Here is a 25,135-nt window from a genome sequence, read left to right as displayed (position 1 = left end):
AATGGTATAATTAGAACGTATTTTTTTGTGTTGCAATATAGTTAGAATTTTCCCAGTCTTTCATTACTCTAATGTTGCAATAAAGAGTTTGTTTTGTCAGATATACATTTTAATCAGTAAAGCCAACCCCGTAACCACTGAGGTATGCTTTAAATCCTGCGTTTGTGCATCTCCAGACCAAACCCTCTTAAAACATACTGCCCACCAGTATGGATGACATGCGATTCCTACACCTTGTAATCCTCATTGGCTTATGTGACATTCCTTATAGGCTGATTTACATACTTGTAGGATTCATTGTCTCTGCATAATGTGTGCATGATGCAAGTACTGCGACACCCTACACTATGAGCAGCGCTATACAACAAATTAATTTGAATATGAGAGAGGGGCTACAGAGAGATGAAGAACACTGTTGGAGGATGGCAGTGAGGGAATCCAAAGAGGAGGTCATGGGGGGGCTGCGGAAAGATGAAGTGCACTGTTGGAGGGTGGATTAAGGGAGTCTGAGGAGGAAGTGAAGAGGGGGAAAGGCTATGGAGAGATAAGGGGCACTGGTGGAGGGCTGTAGTGAGAGAGTCTGAGGAGGAGGTTATTTGGGGGCGGGGCTAAGGAGAGATTGTGAGGGGCACTGGTGGAGGGTGGTAGTGAGGGAGTCTGAGGATTAGAGGCTATGGAGAGATGGGCACTGTTGGAGGGTGGCAATGAGGGAATCTGAGGAGGGGCTCAATAGGGGGGAGAGGCTATGGAGCGATGAGGGGCACTGGTGGAGGGTGGCAATGAGGGAATCTGAGAAGGAGCTCATTGGGGAGGGGCTACAGAGAGATGATGGAACCTGTTGGAGGGTGGTAGTGAGGGAGTCTGAGGAGGAGGTTAATAGGGGGAGAGGCTATGGAGCAATGATGCACACTGGTGGAGCATGGCAATGAGGGAATCCGAGGAGGAGGTCAATATGGGGAGGGGCACTGGTGGAGGGTGGTAGTGAGGGAATCAGAGGAGGTGGTCATGGGGGCAAGGTGGGAGATACGGAGAGATGAGGGGCACTGCTGGAGGGTGGTAGTGAGGGAGTGTGAGGAGGGAGTCGTGAGGGGGAGGGGCTACAGAGAGATGGAGTGCACTGTTGGAGGGTGGTAGTAAAGGTATCTACAGAGAAAGAGGTCAGTGGTGGGGCGCCAATAAATAACTCTCCACATGCTCTGTATACACACAGAAGCAATCCTTGTATCATAGTGACTGTTTGCAAGTAGATATGATGTAATCTATGGCTTGTAGACTACCTCCTGAAGCGACAAATTGGGCCGGCAGTGGCCCACCCAAATGCCCCCTTGGCCCACCCAAACAAACATTTCTGGAGCCGGGCCTGATCCACATATCAATAAGTGGTTGAGGAAGTCTCCACAAAACACTAGCATTCCATTTAATACTGCTAGGAAGGAGGGAAATTTGTATTGAAATGGATCTTGAGTGTGATCCAAAGAGTTTATATTTGGTATGGAGTTTCTGATATGACATTCTGTCCAATGATTGCACCTAAATATTGTGGTGCCTGAGGTTAGTCCCCGACTGATCGATTCTATTCACCTACTGTGAACTTCTTGACAGCTTCACCAATCATGGAAAGATATAGAGGGTTAGATCTGAAGCAGTGCTGATGGTGAAACGAGGACACAGAAATATTTCCCTCGACTTTTAAAACACTGTAGTTACAAAGGTTTAATCCCCGACGCGCCTGAACAAATTTTAACTACTGGAATTACAAACTGGTGCCTTTAGCACATGTCCACACCCTTTGCCTCAACAGGAGATAAGTGGTAAAGGATTTCCCTAACAATTCAGTTCACTTTGTGCATGCTGAAACAGGGTGTGCGAACATGCAAACATGTTTTGTACATCCAGACTGTAAATGTATTGCAACGTCTCTCAGATCAGCTCACAATTAAAGCAGTATTATAATATCAGTCCCACCGGGGCTCACAATCTATTATCCAACGAGCTTCCACTCCACGCTCAACTTCTATCAGGGCTTAAAGTGAGCAGGGTCCGGTCGGTGCTCAGCACCGGCAGTTGTCAAAACCAGGTGCTGACACGGGTCCCCATCACCCTACCCGAGACTTTAATGGAATTTCGACAAGGCTGCTGTCATGTCCTGTGTCTGCCCCAGCCCCCAAGGACGCAGGTAGGATCTTCGTATTCTTTATTGCCTTGTTTTCTGCTGTGCTCGCAGGCACGTCCTGCTCCTTCCCTAATCTCTTTGTACTGCCCCCGTCCCCAAAGCCAGATTTTTAGAGCTTTCTCTAGCCCGAAGCCGACCAAAAAGTAGCCAAAGTGGCCCAATATTGCTCCTTTAAGGAAGGAGGGGCAGGGACAGCGTCAAGCAGGCGCTAAATGGAGATTTGTGGCCGGATCGTCTTACAGAAATGGTCTGCGCAGAATGTATGCTCTTGCTAGCTGTATACTTATCTCTCTGAGTCCTATCACGGAGAGCAGTACCCTGTAGCATTGCAAGGTGCCATGGTTCAAGCAAGGGAAATGGCCCCTTTGTACACTATTCGGGTAGTACAATTGAGCAATTGTGAAGGATCAATGGGCCCCTCAGGGTTTTGAACCCCGGTGCCACCACACCTGCTGCACCAATGGAAGCAACCCCTCACTTTGTCTTCGGTGTGGTGCTTAGTCAAGATCAGGTGGCCAACTGCCCGCCACTCATTCCAGCAAATTGAACTTCGCCTTCAGTTTTAAGGCTTGCAAAAAGCGTGCAGTAACAGTAAAATTTGGCATGATTTGGAGGCACGGTTATAGCCCCTGGCTTGAGGACTTAAGAAATGGCTGCGACTCAACATTTTCAGGCAGCTTGGAGAGATACTCCCAATAAATATATATATATATATATATATATATATATATATATATATATATATATATATATTTGAGACTCTATATATTGGGAGCCTATCTCCAAGCTACGTGAAAATGTTGAGAGACGCAGTCATTTCTAAAGCCCCCAAGCCAAGGGCTATGACAGTGCCTCCATACTACGGCAAATATTACGGTTATTTCACAGTTATATATATATATATATATCGGTATATATACACCTGTGTTACTTCATAACCACTAGGACTCTTATGAATCCCCACAAGTACCTCGTGTTAATGTTATCACATAACATGTAAAGCGCTCCGATACCTTTGGGTTTAGCTAGCGCTATGTAATACTCAAAATAATAATAATGATATCTTCCACCAATACTCTCTCACTAGAGAGTCAGCCGCACATCACCAGCAGAATTCCACGGACTGCACAGCAACAGTGGGATGCTTTAACATTCTTTATTTTCTGTTAAGACACCAAACAGCAGGATGCCAACGCGTTTCGACTTACGCCTTCAATTGGGCAACCCCGAATCCCACAACCACAGTGATTTGAAGATAGTCCTTGATTCATTGCACTTCCTCCTTAAACAGAAACTAAACTGTTGTAAGCAATAAACTGTGACCCAATATGGCCACCATGACAATTGACAATTGTCCATTCAAAACATTTGTTAGCTGTCATCACATCGCTGCATTCGTTAATCAATTTCATATGTCACAAGGAAGTCATAGGATAAAACACAGAGGAGCAGATGTGCCACTTTTTCACGGAGCACAGTGCAGCAGCCGCAAATGCTGCACTGCATGTAAAGGAGAGTGGTGGAGAGGGCCAAATTTACTGAAATATGGGACTCTCCTCACCTTTCCCTAGCTCTGAATTCAGCTGCTGTGTGCAACAGAGACATCTTTGTGCCATGGTGCAAGGGTGTTTCAGTGAGTCTAGCATAGGTTTTGTACTGGAAGGGGACTCTCCCACTACACAATACTATGCATAGACTGACTTAGACCATTTTTCTATCTTGAATGTGTGCTGTACAGTGCAGCACACATACAAAGTTGAAAAAGGAAGGAGAAAGGAAAACAAGTTTAGCGCTGGAAAGTAAAGCAGAAAAAAAAAATGTATCGCCGATTCGAGTCACATTTGTGACACAAACCGCGTAAAATCTTAGTGAACCTCCCCCTAAATATGCGCAAAATACACCAAGGTGCCATTTCTTTTTAAAGACAATGTGTGGAACAACTTTTTTTCTTTTTTTTTTACAAAATTTCTACAATCACCATACTCTTTATATCTATTATATTACAGAGCTGTGCAAACTCAGCAAACAAAGTGCATCAATATTCAGGTATTGTAAAGGCATTTATTCATGCAGGATTTGAAGCAATCACATTATTGTTAAGTGGTCCTCCGTTCATTGTACTTTCCCATTTAACAGGAACTAGGCTATTAAATACACTCAACTGTGAGCCATGACATTTAACAATAGCCCATTTATAACGTTTTTTCTGCTCTTACATTGTTTCATTCATGAAATACTTTCATATGTTGAATAGGGCAGCTATGAGCTCCCAGTCAGCATTGACATGTTGGTTAGAATGGATAAAAGACTGATCCTTTTACCAACAAATTTCTAGCCCAATACACTACAAATAGCACAAAGTAATTTATAAAAATAGCCCAACCCGCACAAACCGATATTTTCCTGCACAACCGGAAAAAAATTAGCCCAAGTGGGCGTAATCTAGCCCAATCTGGCAACACGGTCAAATTTTCCTGGCCGGAAGTGGTGTCCGGTGGCTGGTTCCTCTCTTCGCCTTTGTGCAGGGTCCTAGTGCCCTCTGCATCGCGCTCCGACAGCTGCTTTGTTATGTATTTGTGCAGCCAAGATCGTGAGCTGGGATCACCTGATACTAGTGATCTGATTTGACAGGGGGCCAAGAGTTGTGCTGGGCAGAGCGCAGGCTCTAAATGTAACACAGAGGCAGGGATTAGCTGCTGAAGAATGATGGTAAATTTTCAGCTGATCAGACTAAATGAGATATAAAACGGGGAATAAAGCATTCCGTAAAAATAGTTTTCTCCGTAGTTGGCTGTTTTGTACCTTGTGGCCTCACGGTCATTGCCGCTTGTCCCTAGTGGACTTGTTTTAGCTCTTCCTTCAGTATTACTGGTAACTAGCTCATAAGATGTGTCAGTTGTATGATCCCTAAATAAAAATCATTTCAGACTGTTAGACCTGGTACCATTGGTGTGAGTCTCCCTTCCATTTTATGCTGTTGCCTCGGTTTGTTTTTTATATGTTTTGCTGGTTAGATGCATTGGGCACTGTGCCACTGCTATTCAGTGCCACGGTGCAAGTGCTCCCTATGTTAAATTGATGTAATGGATTAGTGACTCCATGATTGGCTTATTTGATTTGTCAGACCCTAGTACAGTGCACATCGTGTGCCCAGGGCCTGTAGATCAAATGCTGCTAGTGGGCTTGGAAGCAAAATATACACAATTGATGGACAGAATGCAAACAAATCAGTCTTGACCCTGTGCCTCATGGGAACAGTCCAGCCCGAACTGCTAAGCCAGGTCCTCCCTGGACCGGAAACAAGCATCCTAGGACTGATTTGCATATGGCCAGGTCTAAACTGGGGTGGCATGGTGAGCAAAAGATTGATGGATTTAACCCAGATCTCTTGACTGGGGGTGAATGTTTTGATTTGTTCTGCATTCCGTCCATCAATTTTATGTCTTTTGCTTTCTCGCCCTAAGTGCGCCAGATCTGCCCAGACATGGGTCCTGGGCTCACTGTGCCACTGGAATCAAGCTATCCTGGCTGTAGAGGGGTGAAACCCCAAAACCGGTCATAGGATGCTCGTTTCCAGTCCGGGAAGGACGTGGCTTGGCAGTTCGGGCTGGACTGTTCCCATGAGGCACAGGGTCAAGAACGATTTGAATATGGTCAGGTCTAAACTGGGGTGGCATGGTGAGCAAAAGAATGATGGATTTAACCCAGATCTCTTGACTGGGGGTGAATGTTTTGATTTGTTCTGCATTCCGTCCATCAATTTTATGTCTTTTGCTTTCTCGCCCTAAGTGCGCCAGATCTGCCCAGACATGGGTCCTGGGCTCACTGTGCCACTGGAATCAAGCTATCCTGGCTGTAGAGGGGTGAAACCCCAAAACCGGTCATAGGATGCTCGTTTCCGGTCCGGGAAGGACGTGGCTTGGCAGTTCGGGCTGGACTGTTCCCATGAGGCACAGGGTCAAGAACGATTTGAATATGGTCAGGTCTAAACTGGGGTGGCATGGTGAGCAAAAGAATGATGCATTTAACCCAGATCTCTTGACTGGGGGTGAATGTTTTGATTTGTTCTGCATTCTGTCCATAAATTGTGTGTCTTTTGCTAGTGGGCTTGCAGCACTGGTTGTGCCACCCACAGAAGCAGCTTGTAAAGTGTGTCTCAGGCCTGCCATTGCAGAGCCTGTGTGCAGTCTAGTACTGCCATGTTGACTTGGTAAGTGCACCCACTTACCAGTCCCTAAACCTTCCCTTTTCTACATGTTACCCACCCCTAAGGTAGGCCCTAGGGCAGGATGCATTGTATGTAAAAGGTAGGACATGCCCTGATGTGTGTGGCATGACCCGATAGTGAATTACAGGCAATTTCGTTTTTCACTATTGCAAGGCTACCTGTCCCCATAGGCCAGAATGGGAAGTTTGATTATAACATCTTATAATCCTAACTGACCCAGGAAAACATGGTAGAAAAACGAATTTAGTATGCCTGAACTCAGAATGATAAAATACATATTTTAGTGAAGTTGGTTTTAACATTGTGTTTGAAAATAGCACTTTTAGAAAGTAGGTATTTTCTTGCCTAACCATCCAAGCCTGTCTCTGCTAGGTTATGTATTCCATGTCCGTTTTGTGAGTGACAGGGGCTGAGGGGGCTCCAGGAGACAGGTCCATTCAGCCTTGTGCTGGCTCACCCTATCTGCATTGGGAGTGGTGGGAGGAGTAGCAACTGGGCCTGAATAGGGCTGTGCCTGCCTTCCGCAATGCTGGCTCCACCTCCTGTGGTGTGTCGGATGACCCTGGCCCACACTGACAAAGGAAGAAGTTGTGCACTGGCAGAATGCACCCAGAACTGGTTTGGCCTAGGTACAGACACTTTCTGCCTTCAGAGACAAAGGATGTGTGTATAAAAAGGGGGACCCAGACCCCCAGAACTTTAGATCACTTCTGGACATCAAGACAGACCTTTTGCCAAGGAGAAGAACCAGAGAATCTGCAGTAGTTTTGAGTTCCCCTGTGCCAGTTGTAATTGCTGGGGTTGGCCTGCAGTGGTTTCTTTATTGCCAAGGAAAGGAGAAAGACTTTTAATTTGCAAACTTTCATCATTTTGAAGAAGATTCTCCAAAGGCTTTAACTGTGCTTGCCTCCTGCTAATGTCTCAAGGACAAAAGACTTCACCACCAGCTCACCTCTGAATTCCCTTGCTGGGGATTCTGCCTGCAGAAGCCTGCGTGTCGCTGGAAGCGCGACTCAACGAGAAGAAGCGTGTCACATCCGCAGCTGTTGCCGTCGCATCATAGGAGAAGCGTGTCGCTTCCGCATCACCAGAGAAGCGTGTCTCCGTCACAGCTGTTGGTCGTCGCATCACCGGAGAAGCGCGTCGCAGGGCCTGTCCCAGCTCCAAAGTTACAGAGTCGCTGCACGGCCGCTGGACGTGCATGCATAGTCTTCACCTCATTACGTCGCATCGCATCAAGGCCGCCATCATCTCACATCGCACTGGATCGTCGCATCGCAGCAACGCGCCATTTTGTCGCATCACAACTGGGCCGCACCTAGAGATCGTCGCCTCGCCTCCTCTCCGGTAAGGACCAGACGCATCGCCTACTTTACGCAAGCACTGAGGAACAGACGCATCACCTCCCCTGAAGCAAGGAACCGACGCATCGTTCTCCATGCGAACCTTTTGTTTATCTTGCGTGACGCATCTAAAGGTACTTTTTGGGAAACGTGTCGCATTTACCATCTAAAGTGAACTGAGTTATTTCTACCATCTTAAAGTCATTTTCTTAATACTGCATTGTGGATTTTTGTCGTTTGGGTCTCGTGTTAGGTCTATATAAAGAATACTTATTTTTATAAAACCAGTGTTGTGTCCATCTGTAGTGTTTTCACTGTATTACTGCATGTGTTCACAAATGCTTTACACACGGTCTCTGAGATAAGTCTTTCTGCTTGTGCCAAGCTACCACAGGGTTGAACAGGGGTTATTTTAGGAATGTAGCCCCCTTACTCAGACTAAAAGCAAGGGTCCCTATTTGGACAAAGGTTCAAGCCATTGCCAACCAGAGACCCCCAGTTCTAACACAGACTAATTATTCCTAATGGCGCAGAAAATATTTATGCATAAATTTAAAGATATTGTTGCTAATGATTTGGTGATATAACCGTTTATGAATTTGTGCAACACCGGATTCTAGTCCCCGCTATTAGGTCACGCCGTTCCTTCCAGAGGCAACGCCCCTTGACAGGACTCCTAGGTGATTCAAGGCCGCCGTTCTTTTGAAACTCCCCACCTTTTCCATCCACGTAAAGCACTGATCTTTATACGGTTAAAATGTTGAACAGATTTCAATAACTAAGGAATGTAAAAGAATGTGTTCTGAGAGAGACACAGAAAATCATGTTTAAATGGCCTGTGTACAGTCCAATAGCGCCACAGTCACATCGGGATATTGCCTTCTTAGTAGAACTTCCACATTTGAGCACCAGGTTTTGTGGTAAAAAACCCTTCAAGTAAAAACAGTGTTTCTGGTAACCATTTCTGTTAACAAAAGGATCACCAATCTCACTCTCTCGATTAACATCATCCAGCCAGACTGAAAGTGTGAGTCAGTGCTCTATACCGTAGCTTTGCTGGATGCACCACATATGCGCTTTAAATAGCTCTCTTTGTATAGGTTGTTGGAACTGTAATCGAAGTTTGCAAAGTCTGGACTAAGTGCCCTTGCCAGCCTCCATGCAGACGTCTGCAATCGGCTTAGGATGTCCACCAACACCTAATCTCTGGGATTCAAAATGTTCTTCTCAAAATTGTGCCTGGATGGAGAGACGTTAAACACCAAGGCCATGTACTTGTAGTAATACACGGACAGAGCTTCGATATCTGCAGGGTTAAGCACCACTGAAATCCTGTAAACAAAGTCAGAATCTTGTGCTGCTTCACATTACCAAAAAGAACTATTGAGGGACAGAATGCAGAACAATGTCATACATTCACCCCAGTACAGAGATCTGGGCCTAAATCCATCGGTTTTTTTGCTCACCATGCCACCCCAGTTTGTACCCAGCCATATGCGAATCAGTCTTGACCCTGTGCCTCATGGGAACAGTCCAACCCGAACTGCCAGGCCAGGTCCTCCCTGTACTGGAAACAAGCATCTTAGGACCGGTTTCGGGGTTTCACCCCTCTTCAGTCAGGATATCTTGATTCCAGGGACAGGGTCAAGACTGATTTGCATATGGTCAGGTCTAAACTGGGGTGGCATGGTGAGCAAAAACACGATGGATTTAGGCCCAGATCTCTGTACTGGGGTGAATGTATGTCATTGTTCTGCATTCTGTCCATCAACTGTTGTTTTTGCATGCTTCACATTACCAGCAGCCTTCAACTGTACTGGGCTCCAGATCAGACTTCCAAACGGGAAGATACGATTTGGAATCAAATAGTAGGTGGACAATTTATCAAACTGATAAAAGCTGCTATCATTTTACCCATGTGTCATTCATCAAGGGGAAGCTCTCTGTATGATGAAAAATAAATAGGACTGTGAAGGAAATAAATAAATCAGAGAAGGCAGACAGCAGGGAGCAGAGCACCAAGCTGCAGAAGGTGTAAAACTTAATACCCAGTAAAGTATATTTACAGTGTACTCGGGTCAGAGCATTTAACATCAACTCACACAAATATAGATTCTTTTTTTTAAATACCTTCATGACCTCTGAAATCTGCTTCCACTCATCTGGTTTTGGATCCGTTCCAGTTGGATTGTGTGCACAGGCATGGAGTACAAAAATTGAATACTCTGGAGCGTCCTGCGAAAAGAGAATCAGAAAGCCGTTGAAAGGTTCTTCTCTACAAAGATACTAACTCACGTTTGCAATGGTACAGAAGTCTATTATTAAACGGACACTGTTGGACCTGACCCTTTTTGCCGGGTGATCCCCAAATGTTTTGCCTTGCTCCTGTATTTTTTCTGACCTTTTTTTGTTGGTTTTTATGACTTAGGGCAGACTGCGTGGACTTGTCACCAGGCTCTAGAGACGGCACATTGCCAGGAGGAACTTTATGCTGCCAGAAAGAACTGCCATGGGACTTTGCTTTGTTGTTCTGACCTGCTAAGGATCCTGATGTGCTGATCTGCTGCTTCGTCTCTGCTTTGGTGCCCCAGTCCCCCTAGGGGGCTTGCTTGCAAGGATTCCACCTGAAATTAGCCGCAGGACTTCAGGCCAGCCAGGGGCTTTGGGAGCAATTCAGCCCGTAGAGAGCCGTTCCTGGTTCCACACACACGCACATATATATTTTATTCTCCCTCTCTCAATCCCTCCTTTGATCCCCCTCGGCTGTCACACTTTTACCTAGATAATACTGAGGAAACAAATGTTAAACTAGTGAAAGAAGAAAAATGAGAACTAGTATGAGTTAACACATTTACGGTACTGTTTTTGGATTGGTGCAGCCTACTGCTGTAAGCCACCTCACTGGATGATAGAAGATGGTTTGTAGCCTCTTGCCTTACTGGGGGAAAGAGAGCTCTCGACTGGATGCTTGTGTAAATCTAGAATTAGCTGAAAGATCAGGACATTTTTGAGAAAGGCTTTGCTGCCAAACCAGAGAATAATATTTTGGGGAGGTTGCCTTTCCTGACTTCAACCACAGTACAGCTATTTTTGAAGTACTGCTCCATGGTCGAGACATTTTTTCAGTGTTTTCAAATCTCCACAGCGCTCATCCTTGGCTCACTATCTCAGTCAGGTGGAAACTTTATTCACGATTAATTCCCAGAGTACATGCCTTTTTGATTGTCGGGACATTTGTAATCAAACTCTTCCACAGGGCTTGAAATACCCTCCCAAGCTCTTCCTCTTAACTGGAGGCACTAAACAATGAAGTCTATCTTGGCAGATTAACAGAGTCTTCCAAATTTCAGGCGGTTTCTAGGTTGTGTGTTAGATGTTGTCCACATAAATTGTTGCAGGCATCACAAATTCTATGAGAACGGCTCAAGCAGGGAGCCGCTCCCTTCCAACTACACATTTAATTATTATTTTTTTTAATGCTCGATTTTATTGTTTTTTTTAAATGGACAGAGAACAATACAGCACAGGTAAATCGGTAAATCATGGCTATTAATACCGTGGAATAAGCATCAGCATGGTCACGTGCAGACATACTTGCTGCTTTTATTGCAAGCGTGTCATTGTATACAATCAAAATCCAGAAACAGAGTATACATTCATCACAATGGGTTCAACCATTTGCTCCAGACCCTTGTGTGTTTAGTTGGGCATTCTCTAGCCTCAAAGAGTGACTTCTCCTGTACCGCGCACCAATCCATTCCCTTATGCCGTTTAGCAATATTTAGGGGGTCAGGTTGTATCTATGCCGTGGCGATGTCCCGCTTGGCCACCATGGTGGCTGTGCCGAAGAAGAGCTTGTGAGATCGGGACCCATCCAAGCCGTCCATTATGCCCAGGAGCAGGTTCAGGGGGTTGTGTGCTACATCCCAACCTAGGACACCCGTGAATGCAGATTCTAGTCCTGCCCAGTCGGGGGCGATGCGGGGACAGAACCAGCCCACATGATAGAAGCCCGCTGGCTCTAGGCCGCAGCGTGGGCAGGACAAAGAGGGTCGTAGGCCCACTCAATGGAAGCGTTCAGGGGTTAGGCAGCCATTGTGGAGATAGTAGAGCTGGATCATGCAAAGTTTAGCTGAAGTGGTAACAATCTTGGGAGCCATTAAAGCGTCTCGCCAGTCCTTGTACTCTATGGGACCCAGCCACCCCTCCCATTGGTGTCTCAGTGAGTCTAGTGATCTTGGGCTGTTGCTGGAAAGGGAACGGTATATCCGCGAGACCCCACCCTTTCCCAGGTCTACCATCATGATTTGTGCTTCCACTGGACTAGATTCCAGAAGAGCCGTGCCCATTAGGTGTGTGTTAAGAGCGTGAACAACTGTAAATATTTGTAGAACTGTGAGTGGTGGAGGTTGTAGCGACCTTGCAGATCTTGAAATGAACCTATGTGGTCCCCCACCCAGACGTCCCTCAAATGTGATATTCCACTGAAGCCCTCCAAGACTCGCACCTCCCTCAGCCAATTACCCTACCAAAGGGGTGTGTGTTGAGTCAGTTTGGTGTCCCACCGGTTGTGGAGCAAAACCGCACGCCACGCCAACAGAACTGCCTGGGTCACCGGGGGCAAGGCTCTTGGCACCGGACCTCCATACATCATGGTCCGGATTTGCGGGAGTCCCAGGTCTCTTAGCTCGACTCTGTGAGCTGGATCGGACCAGCCACCGGTAACCCAGTCATGTAGAATGAGCAGTCGAGTGGCTAAGTAGTACAGGTAGAGATCAGTCATCCCCATGCCCCCATCGAAAAGGCGGGATCCGGCTATGAGCCAGACACAATTAATTTTTAAAGGGACAAACCATACGAATGTGGGTTCGCTGATCAAAGAACATGGGGTATTATGTGCATGTAAATGGTTTCAAGAAACAATTTTGATTGAAATGGACAATGGTTTTAATCCTCTAATTTAATATATGTATGCCTAGGCAGTAAAAATTACTGTAGCTCAATTACAGATTAATCCGAAAAAGTATAATAATAAATGCACATTTATTAGTACAGTGCAAAGTTCAATTCCAAATTAGTAACACTGTACAGCAAAATTGACATGAGAAAAATACTATTTACTGCCTCACAGATTGCATACTACAATGACTTTAACACAGAAACAATCCTCCTAATGGTCATCAGGTTTTTCAAAGTCATTTTATATTAATGCACAAGTTTACGCCCCCACCCCCTGCATCCTGGTTCGGCCTAAAAACATATTTTTTTTAAAATAAATCTACGTAAGAAAATGCCATGGCCTAAACCATATATGTAGATGTGCTGAGTGCAATAGGCTACTTATTTCAAACATTGAGGAAGGGGAATGACATAACTTACTCGAGGTTTCCACAGTGATAATAAATGGCATATTACACTCGGCATCTACAACGTCTCGTCAGGGGCAGAAAGCACTATATAATTACAATATAATACAAATAAAAAAAATACACACTCTTTCAGTAAGCGGTCGTCTTCCATTGGTCTTTTTATTACCATGCTTAATTTGTAAAAAATTAAAAAGATACATAGGTGCCAGGACCCTCGTCAGGAAGCTTGCACCACCCAATGCCCCTACCAGCGCAGCCTGAGAGACTACAAGCACCACTACTAATCATCACACTCCTACAAGTGTGACACTTCAGACTATTCCAGGCTACAAAGCTAGAAGAATGGCTTGGGTGGCAGGTATTTGCCATTTTGAATGTATACTGAATTAATAAACAACTGCTGTGCTCATCTCTAAATAAAACAAACAGTGCCACCGTGTGGCAGACTACCATAAGTGCCAGTGTTGGCAATTAAGTGCCAGTGCCGAGCACCGGAACCCATCTGCACAAATTAAGCTCCCATTCAAGTCATTCACATTTTGCTTCTGCTAAACACGAGATACAACACAGGGCAATGGGCCAGCCGACTTCAGCCCTTAGCGATATTCATTGTAACATCTTGCTAGCGCATAATCGTCTAAAAAGTATTCTACTTTTAGCCAACTCGCCTTCCTTTTTACCATTTTTTTTTTTAACCAGTGTTGAGGTACCGAAGGATCGACGCCATCACTCTGGTACACATACAGTTTAGTTTCAGTCAGATATGTTCCGAAAGCCTAGTTCTTGGCAGTGCTTCATTGCAAGCTTAACATGCTGGAAGCATCGAAAGCCACTCAGTAGCGAGAAAGTGTGAAATTCCTACAGTCAGTAGCGTATCTTAGAATGACCCTTCCTCCCCATCCAGCACAATATGAGACTATGAGCCCCCTCAGCCTCACGCATCTCACGGGTGTTAAGTGGCCTTGTGGTGAACAGGGACCCCCGGAAGGGTTGGATCCCTTCCAATGGTTGCGGGCCCCCCAGCACCTAAGGGCTTGCGTTACGGCCCTGCCAACATGAGGATATTGAGAACCTGTAATTGACACGAGATATTCTTCTAGGAAACGCAACAACAAAAACAGAAAGTTGCTTCTGTAAACACTACATAAACTGCAGCTGAATGGGAAGGACTGCCATCGCATTAATTTTTAATGTACTGTCTATGGAACAATAGTCCCCCCTGGTGGCTGCCGTTCGCAACAGCAACTGTGCTTTAGGGATCTCGTTTAACCGCTAGAAAAGGTAATCGTGCAAAACACCACTTGTGGACATTGGTCCTTTCACTGCACCCGTGTGTCACAGGCTTTTTTTTTTTTTTTTTTTTAATAGAAAAAAGATCAGTATTCGGTTGTTCAAAAATGTGTATCAAACCTCTTTTTGCGCGCTCATGAGATCTGTATGTTTTTTCAGCACATTCACGATTATGAATCAGTGCGTCCACATCAATATTTTTTCGCACCCTGAAGAGCTAAATAAAAATGTGGATTTTTTGTGATTTTTTTGTCATTTAGTCCACAAAAAACATACTATTTTCTTGCATTTCTCAAGTAAATAAACATAAATCCCCGAACGACCTCAACAACTTCCGACCTATCACCAACCTCCCTTTTCTGTCGAAAATCACCGAAAAACGTGTTGCGAACCAACTGGCACTACATATTATGGACAATAATCTCCTTGACGTTTTCCTATCTGGCTATATCCAAAAATTGCAGCACTGTAACAGCCCTGCTGCAAGTGATTGATGATGCGCTGCACATACTTTGGGGAATCGTGCCTTCTGATTCTTCTAGACGTCTCTGCAGCCTTTTACACTGTTAATCATAGTACCCTCCTGAACACTCTTCAACAGAGAATGGGATTGGATGGCACAGTGCTTAACCTCTTCCATGCTCATGACGTCTCCCGGCCGTCATGGGTCACAATGGGCGTTTGCGGACGACGGCCGGGAGACGTCATGACCACGCCCGCGTATGGAATGTCCAGCACTGCAGCGGAATTTGCGCCGCAGCGAAGAGGTTAAATGGCTTGCCTCTTTTCTCTCGGACAGATCCCAAATTATTAAGATAGCGAACAGCCTTTCTTCCCCATTGGCTGTAGGTCAAGACGTCTCTCAAGGTTCTATCCTGGCACCCACCTTGTTTAATCTCTACCTGGAACCATTAGGGAACCTCCTAAGGAAATCTGGGATCCATTACCATCTATATGTGGAAGACACTCAAATCTACCTCAAGGTGTCTTCCGCACATGATCTCGCACTACTCAACTCTACTCTCAACTCCATTTACAACTGGATGTTAGGTCACCAACTCATTCTAAATCCCAGCAAAACTGAACTCCTCCTCCGTTCTACCTCTCTCTCTCTCTCACCTCCTCCTGTTCAATCGTGGGTGGATCAGCTGAACTTACTAAACAGCAAACCCATCATTGTCGACAGCGCTAAATCCCTAGGTGTCATTCTTGAGAAAAGACTGAACCTAATCTCCCACATCAACTCTATTGCCAAGAACGCACGACACCAGTTGCGCCTCCTGTGGGGGAATCAGTCGGTACTTCCAGGAGAAAGACTTAAAAACCTTGGTACAATCGCTGGTTCTCTCAAGACTGGATTATTGCAATTCTCTCCTGACGGGCCTACCTAAAACCCACCTCTCCCCTCTCAAATCCATCCTCCATTCAGCAGCTCGCTTCATTTTAGGGTCTAAACGAAGCGACCACGTCACCCCTATCCTGTCCGCTCTTCAATGGCTTCCGATTGAGGCAAGATCCATTTACAAAACTGCCTGCATCACGCATAAAGCCTTACACACGTCCTCCACTCGTTACCTGGCAAACAAATTGAAATTGTCCAGAGGCTCTCGACCCTCTCGCAATGCGGAAAGCTTCCGCTTGAGCCCCCCCATCTTCAAAAGGGAAAGATCGATGGCACAATCCTTCTCAGGCAATGCGGTGAGAATCTGGAACTCACTTCCCCCATTGCTCCATGCCACCTCCTCTACCCGGATCTTCAAAGCTGATCTCAAATCTCTCCTCTTCCTAAGACACTTTGAGAACTAATACTTTCATTCTCAGGCCCCTCTTGGAAGTTCGCTCATTGTAAAAATGTGTATTTTTTCCTGTACATTCCTCTCTCCTGCGTGCTTTATCGGAATTTGTGTCTATGTAATCTTCATTTTTAGTCTCTTGTTTTTTTTTTTTTTTATGTTTTATTGTGTTCCACTGTTCTTTTGTAACGTAACTGGCTCTATTGTACATCGCTCCGATACCTTCAGGTAATGTCCGCGCTTTAAAAAACAATGCACAAATAAAATAAAACTAACCATTGAAAATACTGCCCCGGCGTTCCATAGCCTAGAAGAACCAGATACCTCTGGGTCTTAAGGGCAGTAGTAGTTTGCATAATCAATTACATAATGTTAGAGCAGATAACTGAATTGTGGCAGAAACCGTGCTTCTGGTGCTCTGTTCATTAGATCAATCCTAGGAGAAATATATATATATATATATATATATATATATATATATCCTCTATCCAGCAGTCTTCGTGTTTTTCTGTCAGGAAACTACTCGCTACATGGCAGATAAGTGCACTGTGCTTTTTAAATGTTTCACCGGAATGCAGCATAAGAAATTAAGATAATGATTGGACTTTGACAATAATACAAGGATACTAATGCCAAAAATGATACTATGTCGAGCCAAAGCTGACATTTGCATATTAGTGCATTCTGGGAATGGTGGTCTAAAGGAAAGACCACGTGACCACTTGGATTCAAAATCAACTCACCTGTGATCAAGGCGCGAGGCGCTGAAACGCGCAAGGACGTAAAAGAGTTGTCAAGCTGCCATGTATTTCAGACACAATAAAGCTGTCACCCTGAAAGGATGCCGAAGCTGTGGGTTCTTCTTGTTTCGTGTGTTGAATTAAACAGGATTCTCCATTCCTGTCCTGAACCCGCCCTGCAGACTTGGGGGCCCCGGCAAAGTGGAGATTTGCAAATATATCAAATGGAGGGGCATGACTCGCTCTTTCACCACAGCAGTCGAAAAATGGACTTCCGTGACTATTTGCGTGGTTGAAGAGAAAGGGGGAAGGAGGTTCTTACCTCTATCCAGCAGTCTTCGTGTTTTTCGGTCAGGAAACTACTCGCTACATGGCAGATAAGTGCACTGTGCTTTTTAAATGTTTCACCGGAATGCAGCATAAGAAATTAAGATAATGATTGGACTTTGACAATAATACAAGGATACTAATGCCAAAAATGATACTATGTCGAGCCAAAGCTGAAATTTGCATATTAGTGCATTCTGGGAATGGTGGTCTAAAGGAAAGACCACGTGACCACTTGGATTCAAAATCAACTCACCTGTGATCAAGGCGCGAGGCGCTGAAACGCGTAAAGACGTAAAAGAGTTGTCAAGCTGCCATGTATTTCAGACACAATAAAGCTGTCACCCTGAAAGGATGCCGAAGCTGTGGGTTCTTCTTGTTTCGTGTGTTGAATTAAACAGGATTCTCCATTCCTGTCCTGAACCCGCCCTGCAGAGTTGGGGGCCCCGGCAAAGTGGAGATTTGCAAATATAATATAATATATATATATATATATATATATATATATATATATATATATATACACATACACATATACATACACATATATATACACACATATATATATACACACACATATATATATATATAAATAATTTTTTTTTTATTTATTCTTTTTTTTTATTTTTAACGTCATTTTCCAATCTGTGCAACCTGGGGCATGTACTAGTGCAAGCCAGATGACCTTTGCCAAGATTAGTCTTATTTTTTAATCAATTTCTTCCATAAACATAGTACTTCCATCGAATTAACATATCCCTGCCAAGAATTGATCCAAATCCATGTTCCCCTGAGTGGGGGTATTAAATATGAGTGGGTTTTCAAAAGCTCTGGGTTTTCAAAAGCTCTGGGGTGCCAACAGGCTATAAACTAAATGCAATGTATTCGGGAAAGTTCAGAAGCAACTGAAGTGAAATGCTGATTTAGGGTACCTGTTTTCTTTTGTTTGAAGGCATCACTCCAGGGTCATATGGAACCCTATGCCAACCACATTTTCAATACTTACATTCCTAAGGTTTCGATCACTCTGTGTCAGAACAAAGCGTTGCACATAATGTTTGTAAATTTTCAACAAATTTCCCTAAAACAGGGAAATGTCTGTCAGCCTTCCTTTCGCAATAACAGATATAACCAGGACTAGGCACACATCTGTGTTCCCCAGAGTTTGGATATACAAGACGTGTGGATTCCAATGGGTTTGAGCAGGGATCCATTCACTAGACACAAGGGCAATGGGGAGAGCTTCCATTGGGATGACTGCAATATCTGGGCCCAGGTTCAGTTTTCACGGAAACCTAGCAATCATGGACATTTCTAACAACTAGACACCCAGGGAGAATCCATGGTGATGTGGCTTGCATGGATATCAGCATGTTGTATTACCCAGTACAACGTGCAAAGTATGTGTTAAAATAAAAATCACAATTTCTTCACTTTTCTGTGACAGAGAACTCTGGAATAGTCGCACACAAAGAGCAACTGAAATATTTAAAGAGTTCTGGGGGATGAACACCTCTTGACTATTTATCAAAAGGGTCCCTCTGTTAACCTCTTGGATATTCAAAGATATTGGAGTAGACGCCTCACTCACTTATCGTGATATGCTTCATCATTGGTCCCTATCACCACCAGGGCATTCTCAACCAAAGATAGAATGGGAGTTCCTAAATTAAATCAAACTGGATAAGCAGGGATCCAGGTGAAAATTTACAGTTAAAAATACCTACAGGTATACCCAAAAGTTTCCTTTATTCATCGAGTACCTGGGTTATAGATACAAAACATATGTTGAGGTTTCTTATTGAATACAATCATTCAATTAAATCTTCTATATTTGTGCCAACATGTTTTGACTAGTTTTAAGAGGCCGTTCGGGTCTGGGGCAGTGAATGTGACCCTGCCTTTCTATGCATGCACAGTCGTGAGGCCTAAAGCTGTCACCAATCTTGTTTTTCGTTCTTTGAGGATTTTCAAAAGTCATGAGGTTCTGGAGGGTGATGCTTTCTTTTAGTCACACATTAGTCCAAGAAGCAGCACCACAGGAATACCTGGAGTGTCCTCTCTATCCGCCTCCATCAGGAGAATGCAACTGGTCTAATTAGCTCTATTGTAGCAAAAAACTCTATAATATCCAGCAACAGTCCCATCATTCAGTGTTTCCACACTTCACCTAATATAAAGATAGCCTTGTGCGGGTGGGCCTACTGCACGACAGGTTTAGACAGAAACATTAATTATACTGACACTACATTAACTTCACAAAGTCACAGTTTAGGCCTGCTCTGCTATTGTGCATTATGGTAAACCCAGCCACATGTGCAAAACTTTTTTTATTGGCTGCATTAGTGTTTCAACACTGGGTGTTGAGAGTTGAGATGTTCCCCACAAGTTTAGAAACACCAGTCACAGAAATGTGAGGAAAATCAGTTTTTGAAAAAAGAAAAAAAAAAAAACCACCACTCCCCCACTCCAGGTGTCAAGTGTTTAGAAATGTCTGGGGTATGTACACCTCCTTGTGCCGGCCAACCCAGGGCCCATATACCACAGCTAACCACACCCCAAAAATAAACCACATTCTCAGTTTCTTTCATGTGCTTTCCATGGTTGCGATCTTGAGCCTTGCCTGTCTCGCACAATAGGCCTACAAACAGTTATAGGGTACAGTTTTAATTGTAAGAAGTCCTGTTACAAGACCGTAGGGCATTTGCTACTTAATTTCTTCAATCTGTGTACACAAAAAAACTCTTTTTGAAATAAACGTCCTCAATCATCTGGCATTATATGTAATCTAGATTTTGGAGTGGTACAAATGACCACCATCTCTAAACTCAGATTTTTTTTTTATTTAAATGTTCTGAAACATATATTCAGCAAAGCATATATAGTACACAAGTAGTTACATGCTCAGTAATAAGATTTAGATGACAAGTAGATGCAGCACATTATCAGGAACACCAGAAACATCAATAGATACATCTCGAGGGCACCTTCCTGCAAGACCGGCATTTTGGGGTGGTAAACAAGAGGGAGGAGAGTACAGCATGGGTGCTTGCAGTTGTCTAGCAATGTGTTGCCATGCTTTAACCATGCAGTCGAGAGCGGACGGGTCAGCTGCCCAGGGAGCGGGTGTGGTTAAAATGGCTCCCTCCAAAGGAACGGGGTCCGCCAGCCAGTGTTCCACTGCCACGTGAGGGGGGTAGAAGAACCAGTAGTGGGCATAATTTGACTGAGCGCAGAGATAATATAATTCCAAATTAGGGACATCCAACACCCCCTGGGAATAGGGTCTGATAAGTGTTTCCCACTTCACCCGAGAAGGTTTGCCACCCCAGGTCAGACAGGTCGGTTCTGAGCAAATTGCAGCGAAAAAATGCCTGCCCGGGTCATACGGCATGTTTAAAAAAAAGTTATAGTAGTTTGGGAGGACAACTATTTTGATGAGAGGTACGTCCTGCCATAGACAGCGGGAGACCAATCCATCTCGTAATACTGCTTGTAATGTTCTCCAATGCCCTGCATAGTTGAGCCGCATCAACTCTTCACGGTCGGCAGTGATGTGTATCCCCAAGTATTTCACTTCAGTGGCGCACCATTCTATGGGGAAGTCCGGAGTTAAGGCGGTCACCGAAGTGGTGAGTGGAAAGATCTGGGATTTCGCCCAATTAATGTGGATTCCGGACAGTCCACCGAATCTTACAACCTCCCGAAGCAACTGATTGCGGTTGTGATGAAGTTCCCTAATGTATAAGGTGATATCATCGGCATATAGAGAAATGAGAATTGGGCGAATAGAAGGCAGTGTAGCAACTTGTGATATTGTCTGATTTTGGCTGCCAGGGGCTCGATCGCTAGTGCGAAAAGGAGTGGGGAGAGCAGGCACCCCTGCCGCGTACCCCGGGTGATGGAGAAGGGGGAGGGAGTGTGCTCATTAATTAAAACCCTCACTACTGGAGTTGTGTACAAGAGGTGTATCCATGACAGGAACCCTTTGGGTAGCCCCATATTTTGAAGGATAACCTGAAAATCCCATTCCACCGAATCAAAGGCCTTTGTGGAGCCTAAAAAGACAGCCACTAGTGCAAGCTGCGGATCTACGTTTTGTAGGATGGAGAAGAGGATACGAAGGTTATATGACGTCACCCTAACGGGGATAAATCCAGCCTGGTCTGGTAGAACTAGCTTCTCCATTAGGTGGCTTAGCCTATTTGCCAGTATTTTGGCGAGGATTTTCGCATCATTGTTAATGAGAGATAGAGGGCGGTAGGAGTCATAAATGTTCACAGGTTTACCAGGTTTCAGAAGAGAGGTGATGAGAGCCTCCCTCATAGAACTGGGCAGAATCTCCAGCTCCTGGACCTCTATGTAGACCTGTTTTAGTACTTTAAGCAGTTGATCAATGTAGGTTTTTATAGAAGTCAATGGGAGGCCACCTCTGCCTGGGGCCTTCCCAGACTGCATCTGCATAATTGCAGCCCGTACCTCATCATTTTCAAAGGGTGTGGCAAGGAATTCTCTCTTGGCGTCGCTCAGCCATCCCAGGGTTATGTCCTTCAGATATGCGGAGAGTACGAAAGCGGCCCCATGGAGCATGGGCATTGACGGGGCAGCACCATCAAGAACAGCGCGTCTTTGACCTGCGCAACTACTTTCACCGCCGCTTACCACATACACTTGAACGAAGGATGAGGAAAGTGGCAGGGCATGCAGTGATCTGGCTGTACAGCAGAGGTACAGGAGGTAGCAGAGATCCGCACGAGTCTCCCCCCCTCCCCCCTCCCCGTGGCCCACACACCAAAGGACTCCCCAGGGCTTGCGTAGTGGCAGCAGCCGGGCGATGCTCAGACATGCGCGATGCCAGTCCCTGCTCAGAATAACACACGGCTCCGGGACTGCTTAGGAGCGTCCGCGGTTGCAGATTTTTCAACCAGAGGTAGGCATAGGGGTGAGAATCAGGCGGCAGGCAGTGGGAACGAAGTTAATGCGTGAAATATCCAGATATTTGAAGGATCATGCCGCCAAACAGCAAGGCCCTCACAGGTGCGCGGCCATCTTGGTTGTGCGCCACCTAACTCAGATTCTTGAGTACATTAAAAGAAATACAGAGCTTCAAATTACCCTATTTGCATTAATTAGATTTTTCATTTTTAAGTACACATGGTCAGTACACAGAGGAAACAAGCATTGGCAATGTAAATAGGTCTCGCTGTATAGAGGAGTTTTACATGGATATTATTGAAGACTAATCTTAGGAAGTAGGTTAAAGTGCTGTAAATTGTTTGAGGGAGTATAGTGTTATAGAGTGGATTATAGTATTAGAATGTAGGAGGAAAGATAGTGGTAAGAGGCTGAAATATAGCATTAATTATTTAGGGATTTGGAGGGCTGGGGAGAGCGATACGCAGATAAAATAGGGCAAAGAACACACAGTACTTTCTATGGGTACAAGTGTAGATCACCATCCCTGAAGATTCTCTTTATGAGAATTTGAGAGGTTTTCCCACCATCTCATAAGCCATATAAAAGAGTAACACAAGCTCTTGTGAATAGACCTGGTAGTGTTGTGTGTGTTGGTAGGGGTAGGGGGCAGGGTAAGATGGCCTTAAGTTACCAGTGCACTAGAATACCTTACAATTACAGAAATAATGTTCATATTGAGTGGACAGGATTAGTAGAGTATACATATGAATCCACAAAAAAACGACTGCATACAAAATAATAGATCTGTAATATAAAGCACTGGGAATCTCGCGCATATCGGTGGAGCTCGGGAGCGTTCTGCTTTCGGCGGTTTGTGGTTCTGGCTCAGCCGGAGGATCTGTTGGAAACCCAGGACCAGAGCACACAGTGATGGCGCCCAAGAACACCACCAAAGGTCCCAAGACCCGGGCGGCGGTGGCAACGATTTCGACCCCCCCCCCCCTGCGGGCAACGGACGTGGTAGCACTGTCGGTACACGGCAGGAAAAAATTAATTCTCCTCCTGGGGCCGTACATAAAGGAGACAGCGCCAACGGGAAAGCAGCAAAAATTCCGGCAATATTTAAAAGAGCACAAGGGAAAGGTAAGAGCCCCGACACTGTTCCATTAAGGGCTTCAGCAATAACCCAATCTGGTAACAAAAGTGCAACATCACTGGTGCCATTAAATGCTACATGCGAGCTGGGATTGAAGCAAAATCTTCTGATATCTCCAGTTCAGCAGGGGGCAATGGACTTGCAGTAAATGGGGAGACCATATGTTTACCCGATGGAACATGCAGAAACACAGGTGCTGGATCGGAGACACCGCAGAATGAAGTACCCCCTGGTGGTGAGGAGGAATCAGGGGATATCTTAGAAGCACCAGAAGCATTGGGTCTTCCCCAGGATACATTTACACTACACTAGACTAGACGAAGATATTGCTTGGGAGGAAATAGAAGCGGCTATAATATCACTGGCAGCAGGCAAGGCTGTGGGTCCTGATTGCATCCCCCTTGAATTTTATAGGACCTTCGCCAAATTTTAAAACCAAAACTTCTGACTTTATTTTCGGCTGCGCAAAGAGGAATTGTGCCAGAGTCCTGGCACAAAACCACTATTATTGTCTTTCTACAAAAAAAAAATAAGCCAGAATTACTGCCCAAATCTTATATACCAATCTCATTAATCAACTCGGACAGTAAAATCTATTCTAAGATTATTGCTCTGTGCTTAGCTGAGGTTCTCTGTATTGGTCTCCAACTTCCAACACGGGTTCATCCCTGGCAGAGATACTACCGATCAAGTGAGGTGCGTGATTTCTTTTCTAGGTTGGGCACAATCAACCGAGACCACTTTGGGGGTAATCCTGTTAGATGCCGAGAAGGCATTCGACAGGGTTTCCTGGCCATATATGTGGGAGGTTTTAAGACTGAAGGTGTTTGGCCCCAAGATTCAGCAGGCAATTAGGGCATTGTATATTTTTCCGGAAGCAAGTATACAAATTTCTGGTCAGGAGTCAGGTTAATTTAAGATAGGTAGAGGCACACGGCAAGGGTGCCCTTGCTCCCCTCTTTTATTTGCACCAGCATATTGGCATAAAACCAGTTCAATTGCGGCATATTGAGTATAGAGCATTATCATATGCCGATGATATTGTTGTTGTTACAAGAGATATTGTTTCTGCACTTCCTGCGATTAATATACTGGCAAGTCAGTTCGGGAGCTTTTCTGGTTCTAACTTAAATATATCCAAAACTCAAGTTCTTTATGTGGGCGGTGATCCTCCGGCTAATGTGGCTATTGTTCCATAAGTCACATATTTGGGAATCTAAATGTTAACGCCGGTCGGGAATATTCCAGAACTGAACATGAATCCAGTGCTGGCAAGGGTGAATTCAACATTGGAGCGGTTGGATCATTTGCACTTACCCATTTATGGGAGATCTAATGTACTAAAAATTTTGGTATTGCCAAAGTTTTTATATATGTTCAGGACAATTCCCCTAGAATTACCTGTATCATGTTTTAAGAGGTTAGAGAGGATCTGCTCTAGGTTCCTATGGGGGTATAGCCGACAGAGAACGGCTTATAAGAAAATGGTGCTACCAAAAGATCATGGTGGCTGGGGTATTCCACATTTTATGTTGTACTACTGGGCAGCAATGATGCAATGTATTAGTCCCTTGGTAGTGGGTGATGCGGAAATTTTGCTATGCCATAGACCACCGATATATGAATTCGGGTTGGGGGACGAGACTAATGAATTTCTAGTCAAAATTATAGAACCAAGCTATTTTAAGAAAACTAAATTCAAAATTCTTAAGGCAGCTTAGTCTTTCTGGAGGCAAGTTAAGCGTAAGCTAGGTGTCTCCAAGTTGAATGCTTACACACCATTTACAGCTCCCGGGCTC

General features: G+C 44.8%; 1 protein-coding gene across 1 annotated transcript in view; it reads right to left on the bottom strand.

The window, feature by feature from the left end:
- Positions 1 to 25,135, bottom strand: part of GOT1 (glutamic-oxaloacetic transaminase 1) — a 110,933-nt gene that overhangs the window by 21,336 nt on the left and 64,462 nt on the right. Inside the window, exon 5 of the mRNA XM_085606323.1 lies at positions 9,875 to 9,979. Within this exon, the coding sequence (XP_085462449.1) occupies positions 9,875 to 9,979 (105 nt within the window). The remainder of the gene's footprint in view (positions 1 to 9,874; positions 9,980 to 25,135) is intronic.

The sequence above is a fragment of the Triturus cristatus genome, chromosome 1_2 (genome assembly GCF_964204655.1).
Source record: "Triturus cristatus chromosome 1_2, aTriCri1.1, whole genome shotgun sequence".
In the NCBI taxonomy this organism is placed as follows: Eukaryota; Metazoa; Chordata; class Amphibia; order Caudata; family Salamandridae; genus Triturus; species Triturus cristatus.
The sequence above is the reverse complement of the archived record's forward strand: the minus strand, read 5'-3'. Positions and strand labels throughout refer to the sequence as shown.